At 41.9% G+C, this 18,558-nt stretch overlaps 1 protein-coding gene across 8 annotated transcripts; it reads left to right on the top strand.

The window, feature by feature from the left end:
- Positions 1-3,040: 3,040 nt before the first annotated feature.
- On the top strand, positions 3,041-15,413 carry LOC116370433 (TOG array regulator of axonemal microtubules protein 1-like). Of its 8 annotated transcripts, XR_004208737.1 has the most exons (10): positions 3,041-3,128; positions 4,007-4,206; positions 4,454-4,586; positions 7,559-7,686; positions 7,873-8,424; positions 8,830-9,068; positions 9,736-9,841; positions 9,993-10,228; positions 11,146-11,304; positions 12,551-12,682. XR_004208737.1 is itself a non-coding variant. In XM_031819759.1 (7 exons), the coding sequence occupies exons 1-7, from the start codon at positions 8,966-8,968 to the stop codon at positions 14,712-14,714; spliced, it is 879 nt and encodes a 292-aa protein (XP_031675619.1). In that variant the 5' UTR covers positions 8,851-8,965; the 3' UTR covers positions 14,715-15,413. The 8 variants fall into 8 exon arrangements, 3 of the variants coding, with proteins under 3 accessions (XP_031675618.1, XP_031675619.1, XP_031675620.1); XR_004208736.1 differs by having other exon boundaries at positions 4,007-4,586; XR_004208738.1 differs by lacking the exon at positions 4,007-4,206 and having other exon boundaries at positions 3,056-3,128.
- The last annotated feature ends 3,145 nt before the right edge of the window (positions 15,414-18,558 follow it).

Raw genomic sequence — 18,558 nt, 5'->3', positions numbered from 1 at the left:
TATCGACCACATCCATTTAAAGCAATGATTGTCAATTGAAAAGTGGTTGTTGTGTTATCCTGTTGTGCGGCTTGAGTGTCAGTCCCCTTAAGCACATTATTCCAATATTTTTCCATGCTCTGAATTGACAGAATGGACACTTTTGAAAAGATATGTCGTTTAAAAATAAGAGTATGAATGACAATAAACGTATGACTTGGATTGTATGAATAATAGTGTAGTAAACAATATCGCTCAGCGTAGGAACTTTTGGTGTTTGGAAAGTATCCGTTTTTAGTCTCCATGACACGTATCACTTCGTTGTCTTGTTGGTAATAGTAAAAATGCATGACAGTCCGCATTGTAATGGTCTAACAGGTGTTTTTCCTTTTGTTTCTCACAATAAACAGACATTTGAGAACGGAATTGCTTACTGTTGTACCTATGATGCACAGACACACAAAAGCTGTACAGTGTAGTTTGAATAATCAGTTTCAATTATTGCAGATGTATTCCCTATCATTTACAAATCGAAAGATGTAACATTTGAAATGAATGTGGCAGAACAGTTTAGCATAGAGTTCTTGTGGGAGTCTTCTCCTTCAGTCTTTTTGCCTCCTTGGCCTCGCTTCTCATTACATGGGATTTCCCCAGTGCCAACTTCACATGAGATGGCCGCTGTCTACTGTCATGTGGTGCTGAATGACAGATATCGCTATGCCGATATTGCTGCTGTCCATGGACCTGAAATGTACAATCTTGCCTATTTGCATATGTACGACCGTCCAAACTTGACCCCACACACATACACAAACATTAATGCTAATCTCTCACACACTTTCGAACATTGCACAACCTGCAACAAGACACTGAAAGATCATTTTATTCCACGTGTGTTTGTGTTTGAATAAGACCCGAAGAATGAAATCAATGTGTGGATGTTGATTGGACAATGTATATGTGCTTTGCAGAAGCCTTTTTTTTAATTCCCTGTAGCGTGTATTTTACTGGAGCATGATCAGATTGCTTTGTTTAAACCAGAATGAAGATTTGGTCTGAGAAACTATGCCGATTATAGCACGATAGCTTTATTTTTATTTTTAATAAGGCAATGTATATATGACCCCCTTTCAAAGAGTCACTCATTTATCACTTTCTTGCAGATATAAAGTGCCTTCAGAAAGTGTTCATACCCCTTAACGTATTCCTCATTTTGTTTTCTTACAGCCTGAATTCCAAATGGATTAAATTATAGTTTTTTATCATCTCACCCAGCTACAGACAATACCCATAATGACAAAGTGAAAACATGTTTTAAAGTTTTTTTTCAAATGTATTGAAAATGAAATACAGAAATATCTAATTACATAAGTATTCACAATACATGTTAGAATCACCTTTGGCAGCGATTAAAGCTGTGAGTCTTTCTGGGTATGTCTCCAAAAGCTTTGCACCCTTGGATTGTAACATATTTGCATTGCCACAATATATACAGTACCAGTACACACCTACTCATTTCAGGATTTTTCTTTAATTTTACAATTTTTTACATTTTAGAATAATAGTGAAGACATCAAAACTATGAAATAGCACAATTGGAATCATGCAGTAAGCAAAAAGTGTTAAACAAATCAAAATATATTTTATATTTGAGAATCTTCGAAGTAGCCATCCTTTTCCTGACCACTTTGCACACTCTTGGCATTCTCTCCAACCTTTTCATGAGGTAGTCACCTGGAATGTTTTTCAACTAACAGGTGTACCTTCTTAAAAGTTAATTTTTGGAATTTCTTTCCTTCATAAAGCGTTTGAGCCAACAGGTTGTGTTGTGACAAGGTAAGGATGGTTTACAGAAGATATCCCTATTTGGTAAAAGACCCAAGTCCATATTATGTCAAGAACAGCTCAAATAAGCAAAGAGAAACAACATCCCATCATTACTAAAGACATGAAGGTCAGTCAATACGGAAAATGTTAAGAACTTTGAAAGTTTCTTCTAGTGCAGTCGCAAAAACCATGAAGCGCAATGATGAAACTGGCTCTCATGAGGAAGACCCAGAGTTACCTTTGCTGCAGAGGATAAGTTCAGTAGAGTGAACTGCACCTCAGATTGGAGCCCAAATAAATTCTTCACAGAGTTCAAGAAACACACACATCTCAACATGCACTGTTCAGAGGAGACTGCGTGAATCAGACTTTCATGGTTGAACTGCTCCATTGAAACCACTACTAAAGGACGGACACCAAAAATAAGAAGACTTGTTTGGGCCAAGAAACATGAGCAATGGACCTTAGACTGGTGGAAATATGTCCTTTGGTCTGATGAGTCCAAATTCGACATTTTTGCCTTTCAATGTCTGTGTAAAGAATCCAGGGTGTTTACTTGGGTCTACTCTTCATTATAAAACTATTTGTTGAATGGTTTAAAATCCATCAGAAGCTCAATAAGTCTTGACGGGGACAGCTTGTTTTGACAAGGAAAGTGAAAAGGACTGAGGGAAAGTAAAATGGAAAATACATGGAAAGGAACATGGAAGAACCTCAAAGAACATTGCATTTTCAAGATCATGTAACATCATGTCACATCAAAATGCATCTTATATTCCTGCCCTTACAGAAAAACCACATGATTTCAACTTACATTTTATGTGAGCACAAATTAAATTTTGGAACACAACGTGATCACATTTTCACATGTGTACTTTAATGTAATCACATGTTGCTTGACATGTTATCACATTATCTTCACATAACATTACATTAAAACATGTTTTTGGTACACTTCCCGTGTTCATGTGAAATTCATGTGTTTTTTGCATAAACGCCCTGCAGTTCCACACTCAAAGTTCTTAATAATGTTTTAAATGCACATGTATGATTGTGCATGTGTAATGGGTTGAAAACAAAGTCACTAAAAACAGACACCCATTTATTATTTATCCCCCCTAATTGTTTCTGTATTTGTCTTAATGAATCTTAATGGGATTTTCTACATACTTTAGCGTTAGCAGTCCATCAGGCCAATAGATGGCGCTGTTGCACTGTTGTAGCAGGAGAAACATTAAGTTCTGGTCAAGCGCTCACCATTCTGCAGAATAAGGACCAGAACTTTACAGAGGTAAACTGTGTCAGTTCTTTTACTATTACAGGTATGTAACAGCACTTCAAACGTTCAAATATATACACAATATGTAATAACATGCTATTTAACAACGTTGTCCAGATATTTGTTTTGGCTTTGTGTCGAACTGAGTGAGAAGAACGTGATTTACATTGAGTGGGAGTATATGTTAGCTTGATGCTAGCTTGATGCTAGCTGAGGTAAAAAAAAACATTTACGAGTCACAAAGACTATGTTTACTGAGTAGCTGACTTGTACTGGATTTTGTCTAGGAGATTTTTTATCAAGAATCCATTTGTTAGGGATTTCTGAGTTGGTTTTACATGTTATTGGTTGTTTTGTGTAAAATTGTGCTCACTAGCTGGTAAACTAGCCGAGCACGCTCAGTCTGGTGGACTTTTAGTGCATACAGTGAGAGAGAGACGATTTTCTGGAGGTGCCACTATCTTAAAGCTGAATGTATTGTTGTCACTTTTCTATAGAGGTAGAGGTATATAGAGAAACATTCAGTTATTTATGGTTTCATATATAGATGTTTCTATTGTATGAATGTGAAATACATTGTGGTTTTCATGTGAAACCGTACACTAAGACAGGGTTATTTGTGGAACATTTTTTAATTCTGCTTTAGGTAAAGTGCATTTATGTTGTTTAATTTAAAGTGTGCACTTGTTTGATGTGAATATTTTCAAAGTACTAACAAGAAAATAGACAATTGAACAAGAGAAAAAAAATATTCTTCAAAATAAAGAAAGCGGCAGAACTTTGCAGACGTAAACTTGTGTCCGTTCTTTTTACTATTTCAGGCCACCTCAGCTACACATGTACTCTGTCTGCACACGCATCCACGCATGCACATACACACGGACAAACACACACTAATGTTCTCTCTCTTGTGTTTGTCAGCAGTTCATCGTGGCCCTGTAGTTCGACTCCTTCACCAAAGCTCTGTCAGGGACCTACATGAAGAGTGCCATCACTCAGAGAGACACTTTGACCTGTCCAGCTCTCTCATCGGACTTATAGACGGCAGCTTTGAGATGGGTTTCAACAATAACATTGAGTTGCTTGAGAATTCATGTAGTAAAAACCAGATACAGACTACAGTATGATCCATTTTTTTTGTGGTTCAATCAGAGTCTGCTCTCAATACTGTCCAGTTTTATAGTTGTTCCTATTAATTGATTGACTGGCGTTTGTCCATGACTCTACTGTCAAACCCCTAACATTGTTGTATTTGATGCTATGTTGTTGCAGCCTAGTATCCAAACTGATATGTCATTTTTAGTTTAAAAAATAACAGTGTTTATAATTTGCTATTCCTGACTACTGCAGTGTTGTGGTTTCTTGCAGGTAACCTGCTGTTCCTGGCTGTGGTCAGCCATTTTGGGGCGAAGCTGCACCGGCCCAGGTTCATTGCTAAGGGCTGTTTCCTCATGGCTGTAGGATCCTCCCTCACAGGCCTGCCGCACTTCTTCATGGGACGGTAAAAACAACTGAAATACTGGTTAAACTTGTACTTGTAGAGATACTCCAATGCGGAGGATAGTTTCACTTTAGAAATAAAGAAATGTATCCAGTTGTTGATTCATCTCAGTTAACTTCGAACTAAAGTCTTGCGTAATTGGTCAGCTGCTTGATTATGTTTTGGGGCCATACATGTTAAGAGAAGGGCTTAACTTGTTATGGCTGCAATCCCGTTAACGGGATAAGTGTCATCAACAACCGCTGTATAGCATAGCGCTACATTCAATAAACATTACAAAAAAATATTTATATTCATGAAATCACAAGTGCAATATAGGAAAACACAGTTTAGCCTTTTGTTAATCCACCTGTCATGTCAGATTTTGAAATTATGCTTTACAGCGAAAGCAATCCAAGTGTTTGTGTAAGTTTATCGATCGCTCGACAAAACATTAAGTACACTTAGCATCAAGTAGCTTGGTCACGAAAATCAGAAAAGCAATTCAATTAATCGTTTACCTTTGATCTTCGGATGTTTTCACTCACCAGTCTCCCAGTTACACAACAAATGTTCATTTTGTTCCATAACATTATTTTTATATCCAAAATACCTCCGTTTGTTTGGCGCATTATGTTCAGAAATCCACAGGAAAGAGCGGTCACGACAACGCAGACAAATTCCAAATCGTTTCCATAATGTCCACAGAAACATGTCAAACGTTTTTTATAATCAATCCTCAGGTTGTTTTTAAAATCTATAATCAATAATATATCAACCGCAAATGTCTTTCACAGTAGGAGAGGGAAAAGCAATAGCTGTCCAAACTCTGTTGCGCAAGCAAAACTCATGTGACCACTTTACACGATTTTATCTGTCTGGCTCATTTTTCAAAATAAAAGCCTGAAACTATGTCTGAAGACTGTTGACACCTTGAGGAAGCGATAGGAAAGGGAATATGGTTGATATCCCTTTAAATGGAGCAAGGGGAGCCTATGGAACATGGAGTTTTCAAAATAGAAGCCACTTCCTGTTTTGATTTTCCTCAGGGTTTCGCCTGCAATATCAGTTCTGTTATACTCACAGACAATATTTGTTTTGGAAACTTTAGAGTGTTTTCTATCCAATACTAATAATAATATGCTTATATTAGGAACTGAGACTGAGGAGCTGGCCGTTTACAATGGGCACCTTTTAATCCAAGCTACTCAATACGGCCCCTGCGGCCATAAAAAGTTTGGACAACAAAGGCAAGGTATTGGAGTGGCCATCACAAAGCCCTGACCTCAATCCTATAGAAAATGTGTGGGCAGAACTGAAAAAGCGTGTGCGAGCAAGAAGGCCTACAAACATGTCTCAGTTACACCAGCTCTGTCAGGAGGAATGGGCCAAAATTCACACAACTTATTGTGGGAAGCTTTTGGAAGGCTACCCATAACGTTTGACCCAAGTTAAACAATTTAAAGGCAATGCTACCAAATACTAATTGAGTGTAGGTAAACTTCTGACCCACTGGGAATGTGATGAAAGAAATACAAGCTGAAATAAATCAATCTCTCTACTATTATTCTGACATTTCACATTCTTAAAATAAAGTGGTGATCCTAACTGACCTAAAACAGGGGATTTTTACTAGGATTAAATTTCAGGAGTTGTGAAAAACTGAGTTTAAATGTATTTGGCTAAGGTGTATGTAAACTTCCGACTTCAACTGTATACAGTGTATATATATATATAAACTCAGCAAAAAAAGAAATATCCTCTCACTGTCAATTGCTTTTATTTTCAGCAAACTTAACATGTGTAAATATTTGTATGAACATAACAAGATTCAACAACTGAGACATAAACTGAACCAGTTCCACAGAAATTTGACTAAAAGAAATGGAATAATCAAAATCAATGGTCAAAATCAAAAGTAACAGTCAGTATCTGGTGTGGCCATCAACTGCATTAAGTACTGCAGTGCGTCTCCTCCTCATGGACTGCACCAGATTTGCCAGTTCTTGCTGTACCATGTTACCCCACTCTTCCACCTAGGTACCTGCAAGTTCCCAGACATTTCTGGGGGGAATGGCCCTAGCTCTCACCCTCCGATCCAACAGGTCCCAGATGTGCTCAATGGGATTGAGATCCGGGCTCTTCGCTGACCATGGCAGAACACTGATATTCCTGTCTTGCAGGAAATCATGCACAGAACGAGCAGTATGGCTGGTGGCATTGTCATGCTGGAGGGTCATGTCAGGATGAGCCTGCAGGAAGTGTACCACATGAGGGAGGAGGATGTCTTCCCTGTAATACACAGCGTTGAGACTGCCTGCAATGACAACAAGCTTAGTCCGATGATGCTGTGACACACTGCGTCCAAATCGATATCGCTCCAGAGTACAGGCCTCGGTGTAACGCTCATTCCTTCAACGATAAACGTAAATCTGACCATCACCCCTGGTGAGACGAAACCGCGACTCGTCAGTGAAGAGCACTTTTTGGCAGTCCTTTCTGGTCCAGCGACGGTGGGTTTGTGCCCATAGGCGACGCTGTTGCCGGTGATGTCTAATGAGGACCTGCCTTACAACAGGCCTACAAGCCCTCAGTTCAGCCTCTCAGATTATTGCGGGTAGTCTGAGCACTGATGTAGGGATTGTGCGTGGGAAACATGGGAAACAGTGTTTAAACCCTTTACAATGAAGATCTGTGAAGTGGCTTGGATTTATTTTTTTTTTGCTGAGTTTATATATATATATATTTACAAATTCACCACATTCATGATTTTATATGGGAATCAAAAAGCTTTCATTAATGTTCATGTGCTGATGTGCTCAGCACTGTCAACAGACCCCATTATGACATCACAATGTAACGGAAGCCTTGCCATGATATCATTGCTGGTTCCATCTGACAAGCAACATTTCATTTCATGATAGATCTCTCACAGAGATAGGTTAAGTTCTTATTTTGAGAGTGTTAATATTTATCATCAATGGCTTATCGAGGGAGAAAATCAAGTGAGTTTGACAAACTCCAGAAGAAGAACTCACAGATGAAGAGCGTCATCGAAAACCTGAGGAAGCAAAACATGGCTTTAAACCAACAGGATGACCAGGACAAGTTTTCAAGTTTTGTAAGGCTCATCAGTTTTTCAATTTTTTTTCCAAAAATATCACTGTTTATTTTGTGGTTTCATAGACATACAGTAGCCCTACATCCATAAAATCTTTAGCTTAAAAGTTTTTCATGACACACTGTAGAAACTATTTTGCCTACTTCACTTCTGTTATACATTTCATACTGTATCATTGTGATCCAGGGCTATCAGGAGAGCTACCCAATCTCAGAGGGCCATCGTGGCTTCATCAGTGATGCCAGACTTCTGCAGATGCAGAGAGCTGAGAGAGAGGCCATGGAAGCAAAGCAAAGAAAGATAAGTGCTATCCATGAGAATTATGTCCGGACTGCTCTCATCGGGGTTGGCAGCACCTTCGCGCACCACTTCGTCCCCTCTATTCAGTGCATTCCGCGGCCGAAAGCTCCACCGAGGCCTTTGCCACGAAGGCTTGAGCACATAGCTCTGGCCCCACTGAAGAACGTGGTGGGGGTGGACGGAGCCCAAGTTCGACCCGGAACTCACTCTCTGGAGTCCATCCAGGTAAATAAGTCATTCAGCAGCAGTAGCGTGTGGCCTGTTCCCATCCCTCCCACTGGAGCTCCCTCCAAGAGGGGCAAGAAGAAGAAGGGCAGGCGGGGAGTCAAAGCCCTGAAAGTCCAGTCGGATCAGGGCTGTGCTGACAACAACGGACCCATTGACCTGATGGAGGAGGTGAGGGACATCGAGCCTCACCTGAAGGAGGAGGCCTGGAAGGTAGGATGGACTTCGAATTTATTGTAAATGTGAACATTTGCAGTTCAGAATTATACTTGGACTGATAAATTGCCAAAACAGATAGTGGTTCCATGTCTTAAAATCAAATCAAACTTTATTTGTCACATGTGCCGAACACAACAAGTGTAGACCTTACCGTGAAACCAATAGTGCAGTTCAAGAAGAGTTAAGAAAATATTTACCAAATAAACTAAAGTAAAAAGTAATAATAATTAAAGTAACACAATGACATAACAATAACGAGGCTAAATACAGGGGGTATCGGTTTAAACAGCATGATAGAATAGATCCTAGAATACAGGATCTCTCTGTATTAGTTTATGTATATACTAGTTCTATATGTATTTCTATGATGGGAGCTTTCTTTTCTGGTCTACACCAAAGGTGGAACATGAGGTGAAGGCCATGGGCAGGAGAAGTTTGGGCTCGGCCATGTCCACGGGGGAAATAGCAACCAGCTCTCTGGGAAGCCTGAGCTCAGTGGATATGAACACCCCTGCAGAGCTCCGTGACTACTTGGATGTCGGGACCCCGGACCCCTGCTCCCCCTCCTACCAAGCCCAGGAGCAAACAGCCTCGGCCTATAAGGTTCCTTAGCCTGCCAAAGGCTGCCACCGGCTCAGGTCAGTCCCTCTCATGTATTCACACAAATGTAAATAAGACAGGGAGATGAAGCTAGGTAGAGTGATAGAAAGACAGTAGGAAGTGAAGGGACACAAATGGCTTTAGCCCAGGGATAAGAAATTTTTCCACACTTGATTTGCCTGTTTCACAGTGAGATAACTTTTACTCAAGGTTAATTGGACCCTGTTTCTGAGCAGGGAGAGCACCAAAAATATATGTGCTAAATTTAAAATGATATCATAATGAACTAGTGTTAAAAGCTACAAACAGATATGGAAATTAGTAAATACATAAATAAATACATACAGTTCATAGAGAGATAGATGTCTGCTGTCAACCCATAGACAAGATGGCAGCCAGTGAGCCAAAGGGCCAAATTAAGAACCAGGCCAGATTGCAGCCCCTGTCCAACCCAGAGCAGGCCCTGACTAAGACCTTCAAGCTGCTCCACTCTGCCTCTGATGACTGGTGAGCATTCACTGTAGACAAGACCAATGGAGCTAGGCTAAAGGAAGCACAGTGTAGTGTCCTTGGAAAAGTAGATTTGAGCTACAGAGCCTAGAAACTTCTGAAATTAAGAGACCAGAGTCCTAATTGATGAACATCATGATAATGTTTTTGGAAAATGTTGTGGAAAATGCTTACGTTTCTTTCACTGAAATGCAGGGAGAAGAAGATCGAGGGCTTGACCTTTCTCCGTGTGATGGCTCAGAACCACATGGACATACTGATGCCTAAACTCCATGATATCTGTCTTGCCATTATAAATGAGGTAGCTGTATTCATTCACTGCCCTATTCATTCATCTGCACAAATGTGCTACATTTGGAGAACAAGTCAAATTATTGTGTCATGTTTCTGATGTTTTTGGGTTGTACTGCTCAACATTAATAGCTGGTCCTGTGTGTGTTATTATGATTCAGGTGAAGAACCTGCGCTCTGCAGTGTCCTGTGCTGCCATGGCCCCACTGGGTGACATGTACGTCCACCTCCAGAGGGCCATGGACAGTGAGGTGGAGGGGACGGCACGCGTGCTGCTGCACAAAGCCAGCGAGGCCAACGCCTTCATCCGGCAGGGTGCCAACTTTGCCCTGGGTCACATGGTGCAGAGCTGCACCCCTACACGTGTCATGAATGCCCTGCTGGTCGGTGGGCTGAGGTAAAGAGGGAGAGGGGTCAATTAACACTCACTAAGGGGTAGATCCGGATTTCCACAAATTAACCCATTATCCAAGCCTCAAAATTGAAAAGATTGAAATACTGCTAGTTTTTAATGAACTGCCTTTTTCATCAGCATGCTAGGTTATTCCACAACACTTCCGGCAGCAACTCACCCCAACGCTAGACGTCACATTTCAATAGAATCACATTTTTTTGTTATGTCTTATACTTCCTTGTGTTGTGTACTTCTTATTTTACCATTGCGTTATTTAGATTATTTTTAGCCATTGGTGGAGAGGTACTGTCTACTGATGTGTGCTAGCGTTTGGGGAGTAACAAGTCATTTATAAACATTTATAAAGTATATATAGTGAACACTTTAGATTAGGGGCTATTAGTGAGGCACTGAGGTATTCGTAAGTACATGTACTCACATTCATAAATGCACTCATTAATAAATACACCATTTGTGACATTTATAAATACATTTATAAATATGTATATAAATGGTGAGTCAAACCATTAATCAACCATTAACAAATGCCTTGACAGTAACTCCTTTATAACTGGTTTATAGTACATTAGTAGTACATTATTAATCATTTACAAATTGTGAACATACTATGATCAAACACCTCATGAACAAATCATTTAAAATAGCGTTTTTAAATGTGTAAATAACTATTTATAGATTTCTTATTGACATTTACAAAGGTAGGAATAATGATTCATAAATGGTAAGTAAACTCTTTACAAACAGTTTATAAATGGTATATTAAGGGACCTTAATATAAAGTCTTACCGAACATTTTGATCCATCGATGAGACTTCATCAATACAATCCATTATCATTCATCTCCTAACTCATCTATCTCTATGATATGTAACTGATGTGCTCTGTTTTTCCTTCCTCAGCCACCGTAACGCTGCGGTGAGGAGCTGCACTGCTCAGCACCTGGAGAGACTGGCTGAGGTCATGGGGACGGCTCGTCTCCTGTCGGGGAAGAAAAACCTCACTGACCGTTTCTTGATTGCCGTCAGTAAACTGGCTGTGGACCCTTCACAGGAAGTCAGGTGGGAAGTTCCTCCTGTAAAGTAGCTTGCTTCAACATAACAGTTAAGGCCGGGATTCAATCCATGGCTCGCTAAAGCACTAGATCGCCGACAATGCAGCTTTTAAAGGTAATTTAGTCTTGAGTCAACATCTGCAGCGTTTACCACGAATACAAATTGAAATTGACTTTAAAAGCCACATTGTCGTCTGTCTACAGCATCTATGCTAAAGGGTGTCATGGATTGAATTGCGGATTTTAGGTATTCCAAAACAACCACAGGTTCTCTTGGAGGGGAATAGTAATTGAAAACAAAAAGGAAAAATTATAAACACAAAGAAGTGCTACGTGGCATAGGACAATCCAAGTCCAGGCACCCATGTGGGTTTGAAAGTTAAAAAGCCAAAAGCTTAGCCGGGATGTTTGGCCGGGAGGGATGTTCTTCTCCCATTGCCAACTAGCGACCTCCTGTGGTGGGCGGGGTGCAATGCACGGACACGGTCGGCAGGTGTATGGTGTTTCCTCCGACACATTGGTGCTTCCAGGTTAAGCGAGCAATATAACAACTGGGTTTTAACCATTCGTTATTATGAAAATCTAAGCGAATCTGCACAACACTTGGCTCAGACCATTGTGATCAAGTAGGGTTGTCTTCATTAGGCACCAAACAGATGGAAGGAAACTGAATCAGGTACTGACTATTTGGACTCATTTGCATTTGTAATTTTTACACCAATTTCGTGGTATCCAATAGGTAGTTACAGTCTTTGCCCAAGAAGCAGTACGGCTTGGCTGGGTTGTGTTTCGGAGGACGCACGGCTCTCGACCTTCGCATCTCCAGAGTATTTACGGGAGTTGCAGCGATGGGCAAAGACTGTAACTACCTATTGGATACCACGAAATTGGTGTAAAAATTACAAATGCAAATGAGTCCAAATAGTCAGTACCTGATTCAGTTTCCTTCCATCTGTTTGGTGCCTAATGAAGACAACCCTACTTGATCACAATGGTCTGAGCCAAGTGTTGTGCAGATTCGCTTAGATTTTCATAATAACGAATGGTTAAAACCCAGTTGTTATATTGTTGAGATGATTTGTAGATCAGGTAATGCGGTACATTGCTCAAACTGACCCTCTTGCAAATTCTACCTAATGTATGTCTTATTTTTTCTCAGGTTGCCATCAATTGAGTACTGTTTTTAATCACAGACAGCAGAAATGATTTGATATGTTGCACGTTTAAGATGATATTCATGTCTTTGTCCACAGGCATCATGGTCGGAATATCTTGAGCAACATGGCCACCAATGGCGACTTTCCTAAAATGTGGGACAAATTTGCTCCGAGGAAAGAGAGAGAATCCTTGAGGGAGGTCATCTCAAAGGTTAACCTCAAGGAAAGGTACATTATCTCTGGATGATTAGAAGAAGTGTAACAAGCTGATATGATTACAGAAATCCAATCCCACTGGGCACAGACATCAGATCAATGTCTAGTTTTGATTTAAATTTGGGAACCAAAAATGCTGGTTAAAAGTTGGGTGAAAAAAATCCAATTGAGTTTTCAGCGTTGATTCACCGTCATCACATAGATTTTCTTGTTGTTGAAATGAGGTGGAAAAGTTTATTCAACCAGTTTTGGCCCAAAGGGATGAATTTAATATACTTGTCACAACTCTTACCGAAGGTGGCTCCCCTTCCCGTTCGGGTGGCGCTCGGCGGTCGTCATCACCGGCCTACTAGCTGCCACTGATTCTTTCCTCCCCCTCCTTGTCTGTTTATTGGTTACACCTGTTGTGTATTTGCTGATTACTTGGGCTTTATTAGCCAGCCGGCCCGCCTGCTCTTTGTGCGGGATTGTTTTGTGTAACTTGTGTGCACGTCTGTGGGTTACATGTTTCCCATTTCGTGGGTTTTGCTGGACAGTTTAAGCCCCTGTGTCTTCGTGGGGTTGGCTTATGTTCACCGTTTTGTGCATTAAATTAGCACTACCCTGAACTCTCTGCTTCCTGCGCCTGACTTCTCACCCACTACACCCAGAACGTTACAATACTGTAAGATTATATCTTTCTGTCTTTTCTCTTTTTCAACAGGAATATCTGAATCATCCCCAACTTGACTATATATTTGTATGTAAATATTTGCACATTTCCCAACTTGACTATTATCCCCTCCAGCCCCCAAACTCCCAATATTTTCTCTAATTCTAAGAAATTTGACACTATCATCCAACCCCCATGTAAATGCATCTTTAAACTGCATTGACTCCTTGTCCAAGTTCTGAATCCACTATAAGGCCATATGAACCACATTCAAAGCACTAAATTACCTTTCCTCGAAGCTCCTATCTGATCTACCAGCTCAATAGTGGTCTACTGAAACCATACTCACCATCTCAGGGGGTGCTCAGATCATCAACCACTGACCTCCACACCATCCTCAAAACCAGCAGTCCTCTTTTGGAGACAGATTGGTCAGTGCTCCGGTATGGCACCAACATTGTGGATTTTCATCCAATACTTCTGGACTATGGGAACATTCTTTGGACAATAAAATGAGGTAAAATGGAAGCTGGCTACAGTCTCAGTTTTATCCTCCAAGACAGTGTGAGGATGTGTAACAACAATACCTGTGGTTTAACTTGATGATCAGGGCCAGATTACCGAATGGGCACGCAGGGCACCTGCCCTGTGGGCCCCAACCTCCAGGGAATATCATCATAACATCCAAAACTTTAAAAATTGTGGATGTATATTACATTACGTGGACGTTTTACATTTCGTGAGCTCGTTTCATAGTTTGTAGCCATGTTATATATAAATTTGTGCATATTTTGTCGAAATTCCTGAGCATTTAAACATTTTTAGTGGGGATGTTGTATATCAATTTTCTTACTGGTGCTCTTCCATGCCGTCCTTAGGAGGGGTGCGTCACTTGAGTAGGTTGAGTCACTGACGTGATCTTCCTGTCTGGGTTGGCGCGCCCTTTTGGGTTGTGCCGTGGCGGAGATCTTTGTGGGCTATACTCGGCCTTGTCTCAGGATGGTAAGTTGGTGGTTGAAGATATCCCTCTAGTGGTGTGGGGTTATATCCTTCCTGTTTGGCCCTGTCTGGGGTATCATCAGATGGGGCCACAGTGTCTCCTGACCCCTCCTGTCTCAGCCTCCAGTATTTATGCTGCAGTAGTTACTCTTAATAATCTGGCACAGCCAGAAGAGGACTGGCCACCCCTCATAGCCTGGTTCCTCTCAAGGTTTCTTCCTAGGTTTTGGCCTTACTAGGGAGTTTTTCCGAGCCGTGCTTCTACACCTGCATTGCTTGCTGTTTGGGGTTTTAGGCTGGGTTTCTGTGCAGCACTTTGAGATATCAGCTGATGTTCGAAGGGCTATAAAAATACATTTGATTTGATTTGACAGACCCCACACTCATCGCTAGAGATCGAACTTCAGACTCCCTCCAAAACCACTGAACCCCTCAACACACCGAAAGAGATTACGATATACCCCCTTAGAGGGAGCCGGAACAGGATAACTCCCTCCACCATCACAAAGACACAGAGGAGGAGGAACTATCCAACACCCAGGGAGAGAGAACGAGTGACCTCAGTCGAACACAGCCAGAAAGAGGAGGGGGAAGAGGTGTTAGATAGAGGAGGAGGTTACCCCAGAGGCCATTCCTCCTGTTCATGTGAGCAAGAAAGAGCAGAAGGCTTCTGATCAACCAAATGGCAGGCAGAGGGAGAGGTCATAGTGATTCACACCCACAGAGAAAGACAACCCACACAAGCTCTTGGTTGAGATGAACCACACAGAGGTAGAGGCAGAGGGCTTTCAGGGCTAGCCAGTCAGCCTGCCTGCTCTAAATCCTCAAGTCAATTGTATTTAAATTCATGTTCATTAAAGATTTTTATTCAATAATTGAAAAGTCCCATTTACTTAATGATCATTTTTCACTGTCTTCAACCCTCAAGAACCAGGGTGAGTCTGGGTCACCCTTTTACTGAGCAAACAGAACTTGCATATCGTCAAAGATCTTTTAACCTTGCTTGAATAAAACAATGCATTTTTTATAGTGAGCAAGAGTTGGGCTTTTTCCTTTTCTACGATGATTGCAAATATTTGGTTGCACCTCAACTCAACGTTGGTTGAGCGCCCTCCGTTTTTTGTTGTCAAATAAGACATGTTTTTTTTTAAATGTACAAAGTAAATTATTCAAAGCATCAAAATTGGGATGTGTCCCACTTATTTACACAACCTAATCCACACTTGCAAAGTGAAAGTTTATAGAAAAGTTCTGAAATTAAGTAGTAAACAGAAGAAAAGCAGAATTGAGTTCAATTATAATGTGAATAATTTAATGCTCTATGGTTCAATCCCTTTTCTGCAGGTGTAATGAATAATTAATATTGTTCGTCCTCTTCCTTGTGGCAGGCGCAGCAGCACACTGCCCTCCAAAGTCTGCAAAATAATCGCCGGACTGCCCCTTTTCTAGCTCTGCATGGAACATCCAGTGTCACATCCTTGGTGACGTGTGGGGTGACATCCGGGATGACCACAGCAACATCCTCTGGAAAGGGAAAAAAGAGAATCAGAATGTAAACTAATGCAAACCGTAGCTTTGGAGAAGGACTGACTGGCCAGTTGAAAGGTTCTACTAAGATGTCATGACAAACGACACCTGTCAGAGTGCTCTCTAAGTGTTACTCACCTGCTTGGATGTCAGCTGGCAGAGTGGCGAAGGCATCCATCGTGAGAGTCCTTTCTTCAGGTGTGACGTCCACAACCTCCAAGAGGGAAGAGATGGGCTCTGCCTCAGTAGAAGGGGTGATGTCCACCACATTCAGGTGGGAAGAAGCCGGATCTGCCTCTGTATTAGGGGTGATGTCCACCACATTCAGGTGGAAAGAAGCCGGATCTGCCTCTGTGTTAGTGGTGATGTCTTGAACCTCCAGGTGGGAAGAAGCCGGATCTGCCTCTGTGTTAGTGGTGATGTCTTGAACCTCCAGGTGGGAAGAACCCGGATCTGCCTCTGTGTTAGTGGTGATGTCCACAACCTCCAGGTGGGAAGAAGCCGGATCTGCCTCTGTCTTAGGGGTGATGTCCTCAACCTCCAGGTGGGAAGAAGCCGGGTCTGTATTGTGGGTGAAAACAACAATCCTGATGAGCTCTACTACTACAAGGCACCAAGATGTCATCAGAACAGGCATCTGTCAGAGTGCTCTCTATCATTTCTACTCACCTGCTTGGATGCCAGCTGGTAGTGTGGTGGAAACGGCCACCGCGAGCACAGGGGGGACTGGTAGGGTGGCTGCAGGGGGCTGGAAGCAGCTCTGCACCTTGTCAGCCACAAAGCCACAGACAGAGCTCATATAAAAAGGGCTCTGCAGGTCATCTGTGGAGAAGGACTGACTGATTCTCCCGAGGATCGACCGCACAGAGTCAAAAGCAGCAGCCCGGGAGAAAGGGATGTGAGGGGAAGGGTCCTTTAACATGCAGGAGAGCTTCTCCACTACGGCCGCCACCATGCCCACGGCCATCCCGCTTATTAGGATTGGGTGCTCTGAATGGCCTTCCTCTGGCTGAAGCCACAGGGCCAGGAGGAGCCTGGGCACCACCTCCACCACCACCTGAGATGGGCTGAGCAGGTTGCTACGGGGCTCATTGAACTGCTCGCCCGGAATGCTTCTCACAGCTTTTGCCACGATGCTGTGGACCTTAGGATCGCTGAAATCAACAAAAAGGAGAAGACAACGCTAAACGATGTGCAATGTGCTCACAGAGAACACTGTCTTAGTCTGTTTCTGCGTAGTTCCAGATGTGTAGATAAATGGATCAAGTCATATGCAGGGCAGTACATGGAACTCACATGTCAGCTGGCGAGGTGGGGTGCATGGAGCGGCGGAGCTTGCAGAAAGCCTCGTGCTCTATGTTCATCATTTTTAGGCAAGTGTTTACTTCCCAGGCCTGCAGTATGAAACAGGAAGTCCCATTGGTGTAATTTCACAACAGATCTATTCTGCTGTGCTAACTTGTTGTTGAAAGGCTAGTAAAGAGCTCACTAACTTGTAGTATGTCTCTAACTCTCATTCTCTTACCAGCCGAGCGAGGTCGTTTCCTTCCTCCAGGGTTTCCTTCCACACCCTTCAAATAAAACACAGAGCAATTCAACTTTCCTGGCTTCTGATTTTTCTGTTGTTTATTTTACCCACACCTCCTGGAGTGCTGCTGGTGGCAGGGAATGGCAGTGAATGTGAGTGCTGACGTGGTACTCACCTCTCCCTAAGAGATTTTTTGCCCTGAGACACCAGCCAGTTGCTCATGTGCTCCGTGGTGACATGGGGAGGGACCTGGCCTTGACTCTGGAGCAGCAGATAGTGGACCATGAGCTTCTTCTGCAAGATGAGGTAAGGTGTGAGTCCGTGCCACGAAATACCATATCATGTGCTTTCAGAATGGCCTCTCGCAACATTTCACAACTGCTCATGCCTCACAATTTGCAAGTGATATTAAGAACTCTTATGACCACCTTCTCTAAACTGTCTTGAAATACAACTCTCTTTCTGTTGTTTATGTTTTTGTGGGATGAATCTTACCTGTTTATTGTAATATGTTTCCTCCCAGCAGGCCTGCAGAGTCTGAAAATAAAGGCTGCTTCTACAGAATTCCTTTGAAGATCATGAAAATAATGATGCTTTGTTATGCACATTATGCACAGGCATTTACAGTATGCTAAAATGAATTTATCCTAAGATTACCTTTGTGGGACCATAAGTGAACTCCGGAATGCACCAAACCCTATCCATGGTAAGATGAGGAAGAAATGCAGCGCTATAGATATACGGGATGCTCTAGAGTTAACAGGAATGACTTAAAGTCGCGAATGATCAATGACTGTGGAGTCGTCCAATATGCTGCACTTAGAATTGAGTTGTAGGGATGTTTGGCGCAAAATAGAATGTTTACATTCTATTGCCATGGAGAAATGGAATGTGTAGAACCTGTATAAATGGGTATGCTTCTATGTCTTTATTTCGTGAAAGATTAAACTCCTTATTATGTCATAATGTGTATATGAGGATGTAGGACCCCGTCCCGATTCATGACGCGATTATCCAGGTGCATGTTGTTTAGACCAACTAACCCAACCTTGCCTTACAAGTTAAATACATTGTTTATATATGCCTATGTAGCGTGGTTAGTTCTGCATTGTGTACTTTTAATTGGGACGCTGCCACAACTGGAGGTCTGCTTAGTTGAATTATTTTTTATTTGCCCTGCAC

Source organism: Oncorhynchus kisutch, unplaced genomic scaffold (assembly GCF_002021735.2).
Source record: "Oncorhynchus kisutch isolate 150728-3 unplaced genomic scaffold, Okis_V2 scaffold2547, whole genome shotgun sequence".
NCBI lineage: Eukaryota > Metazoa > Chordata > Actinopteri > Salmoniformes > Salmonidae > Oncorhynchus > Oncorhynchus kisutch.
This window is presented reverse-complemented; position numbering and strand designations above follow the sequence as displayed.

Bases quoted from the DNA above. Each gene is read 5' to 3' on its own strand.
- LOC116370433 (XM_031819758.1), top strand. From the start codon at position 7,546: ATGGCTTATCGAGGGAGAAAATCAAGTGAGTTTGACAAACTCCAGAAG. The intron at 7,687-7,872 runs GTAAGGCTCATC...ATTGTGATCCAG, and splicing joins AGGACAAGTTTTCAAGTTTT to GGCTATCAGGAGAGCTACCC. The intron at 8,425-8,829 runs GTAGGATGGACT...TCTACACCAAAG, and splicing joins TGAAGGAGGAGGCCTGGAAG to GTGGAACATGAGGTGAAGGC.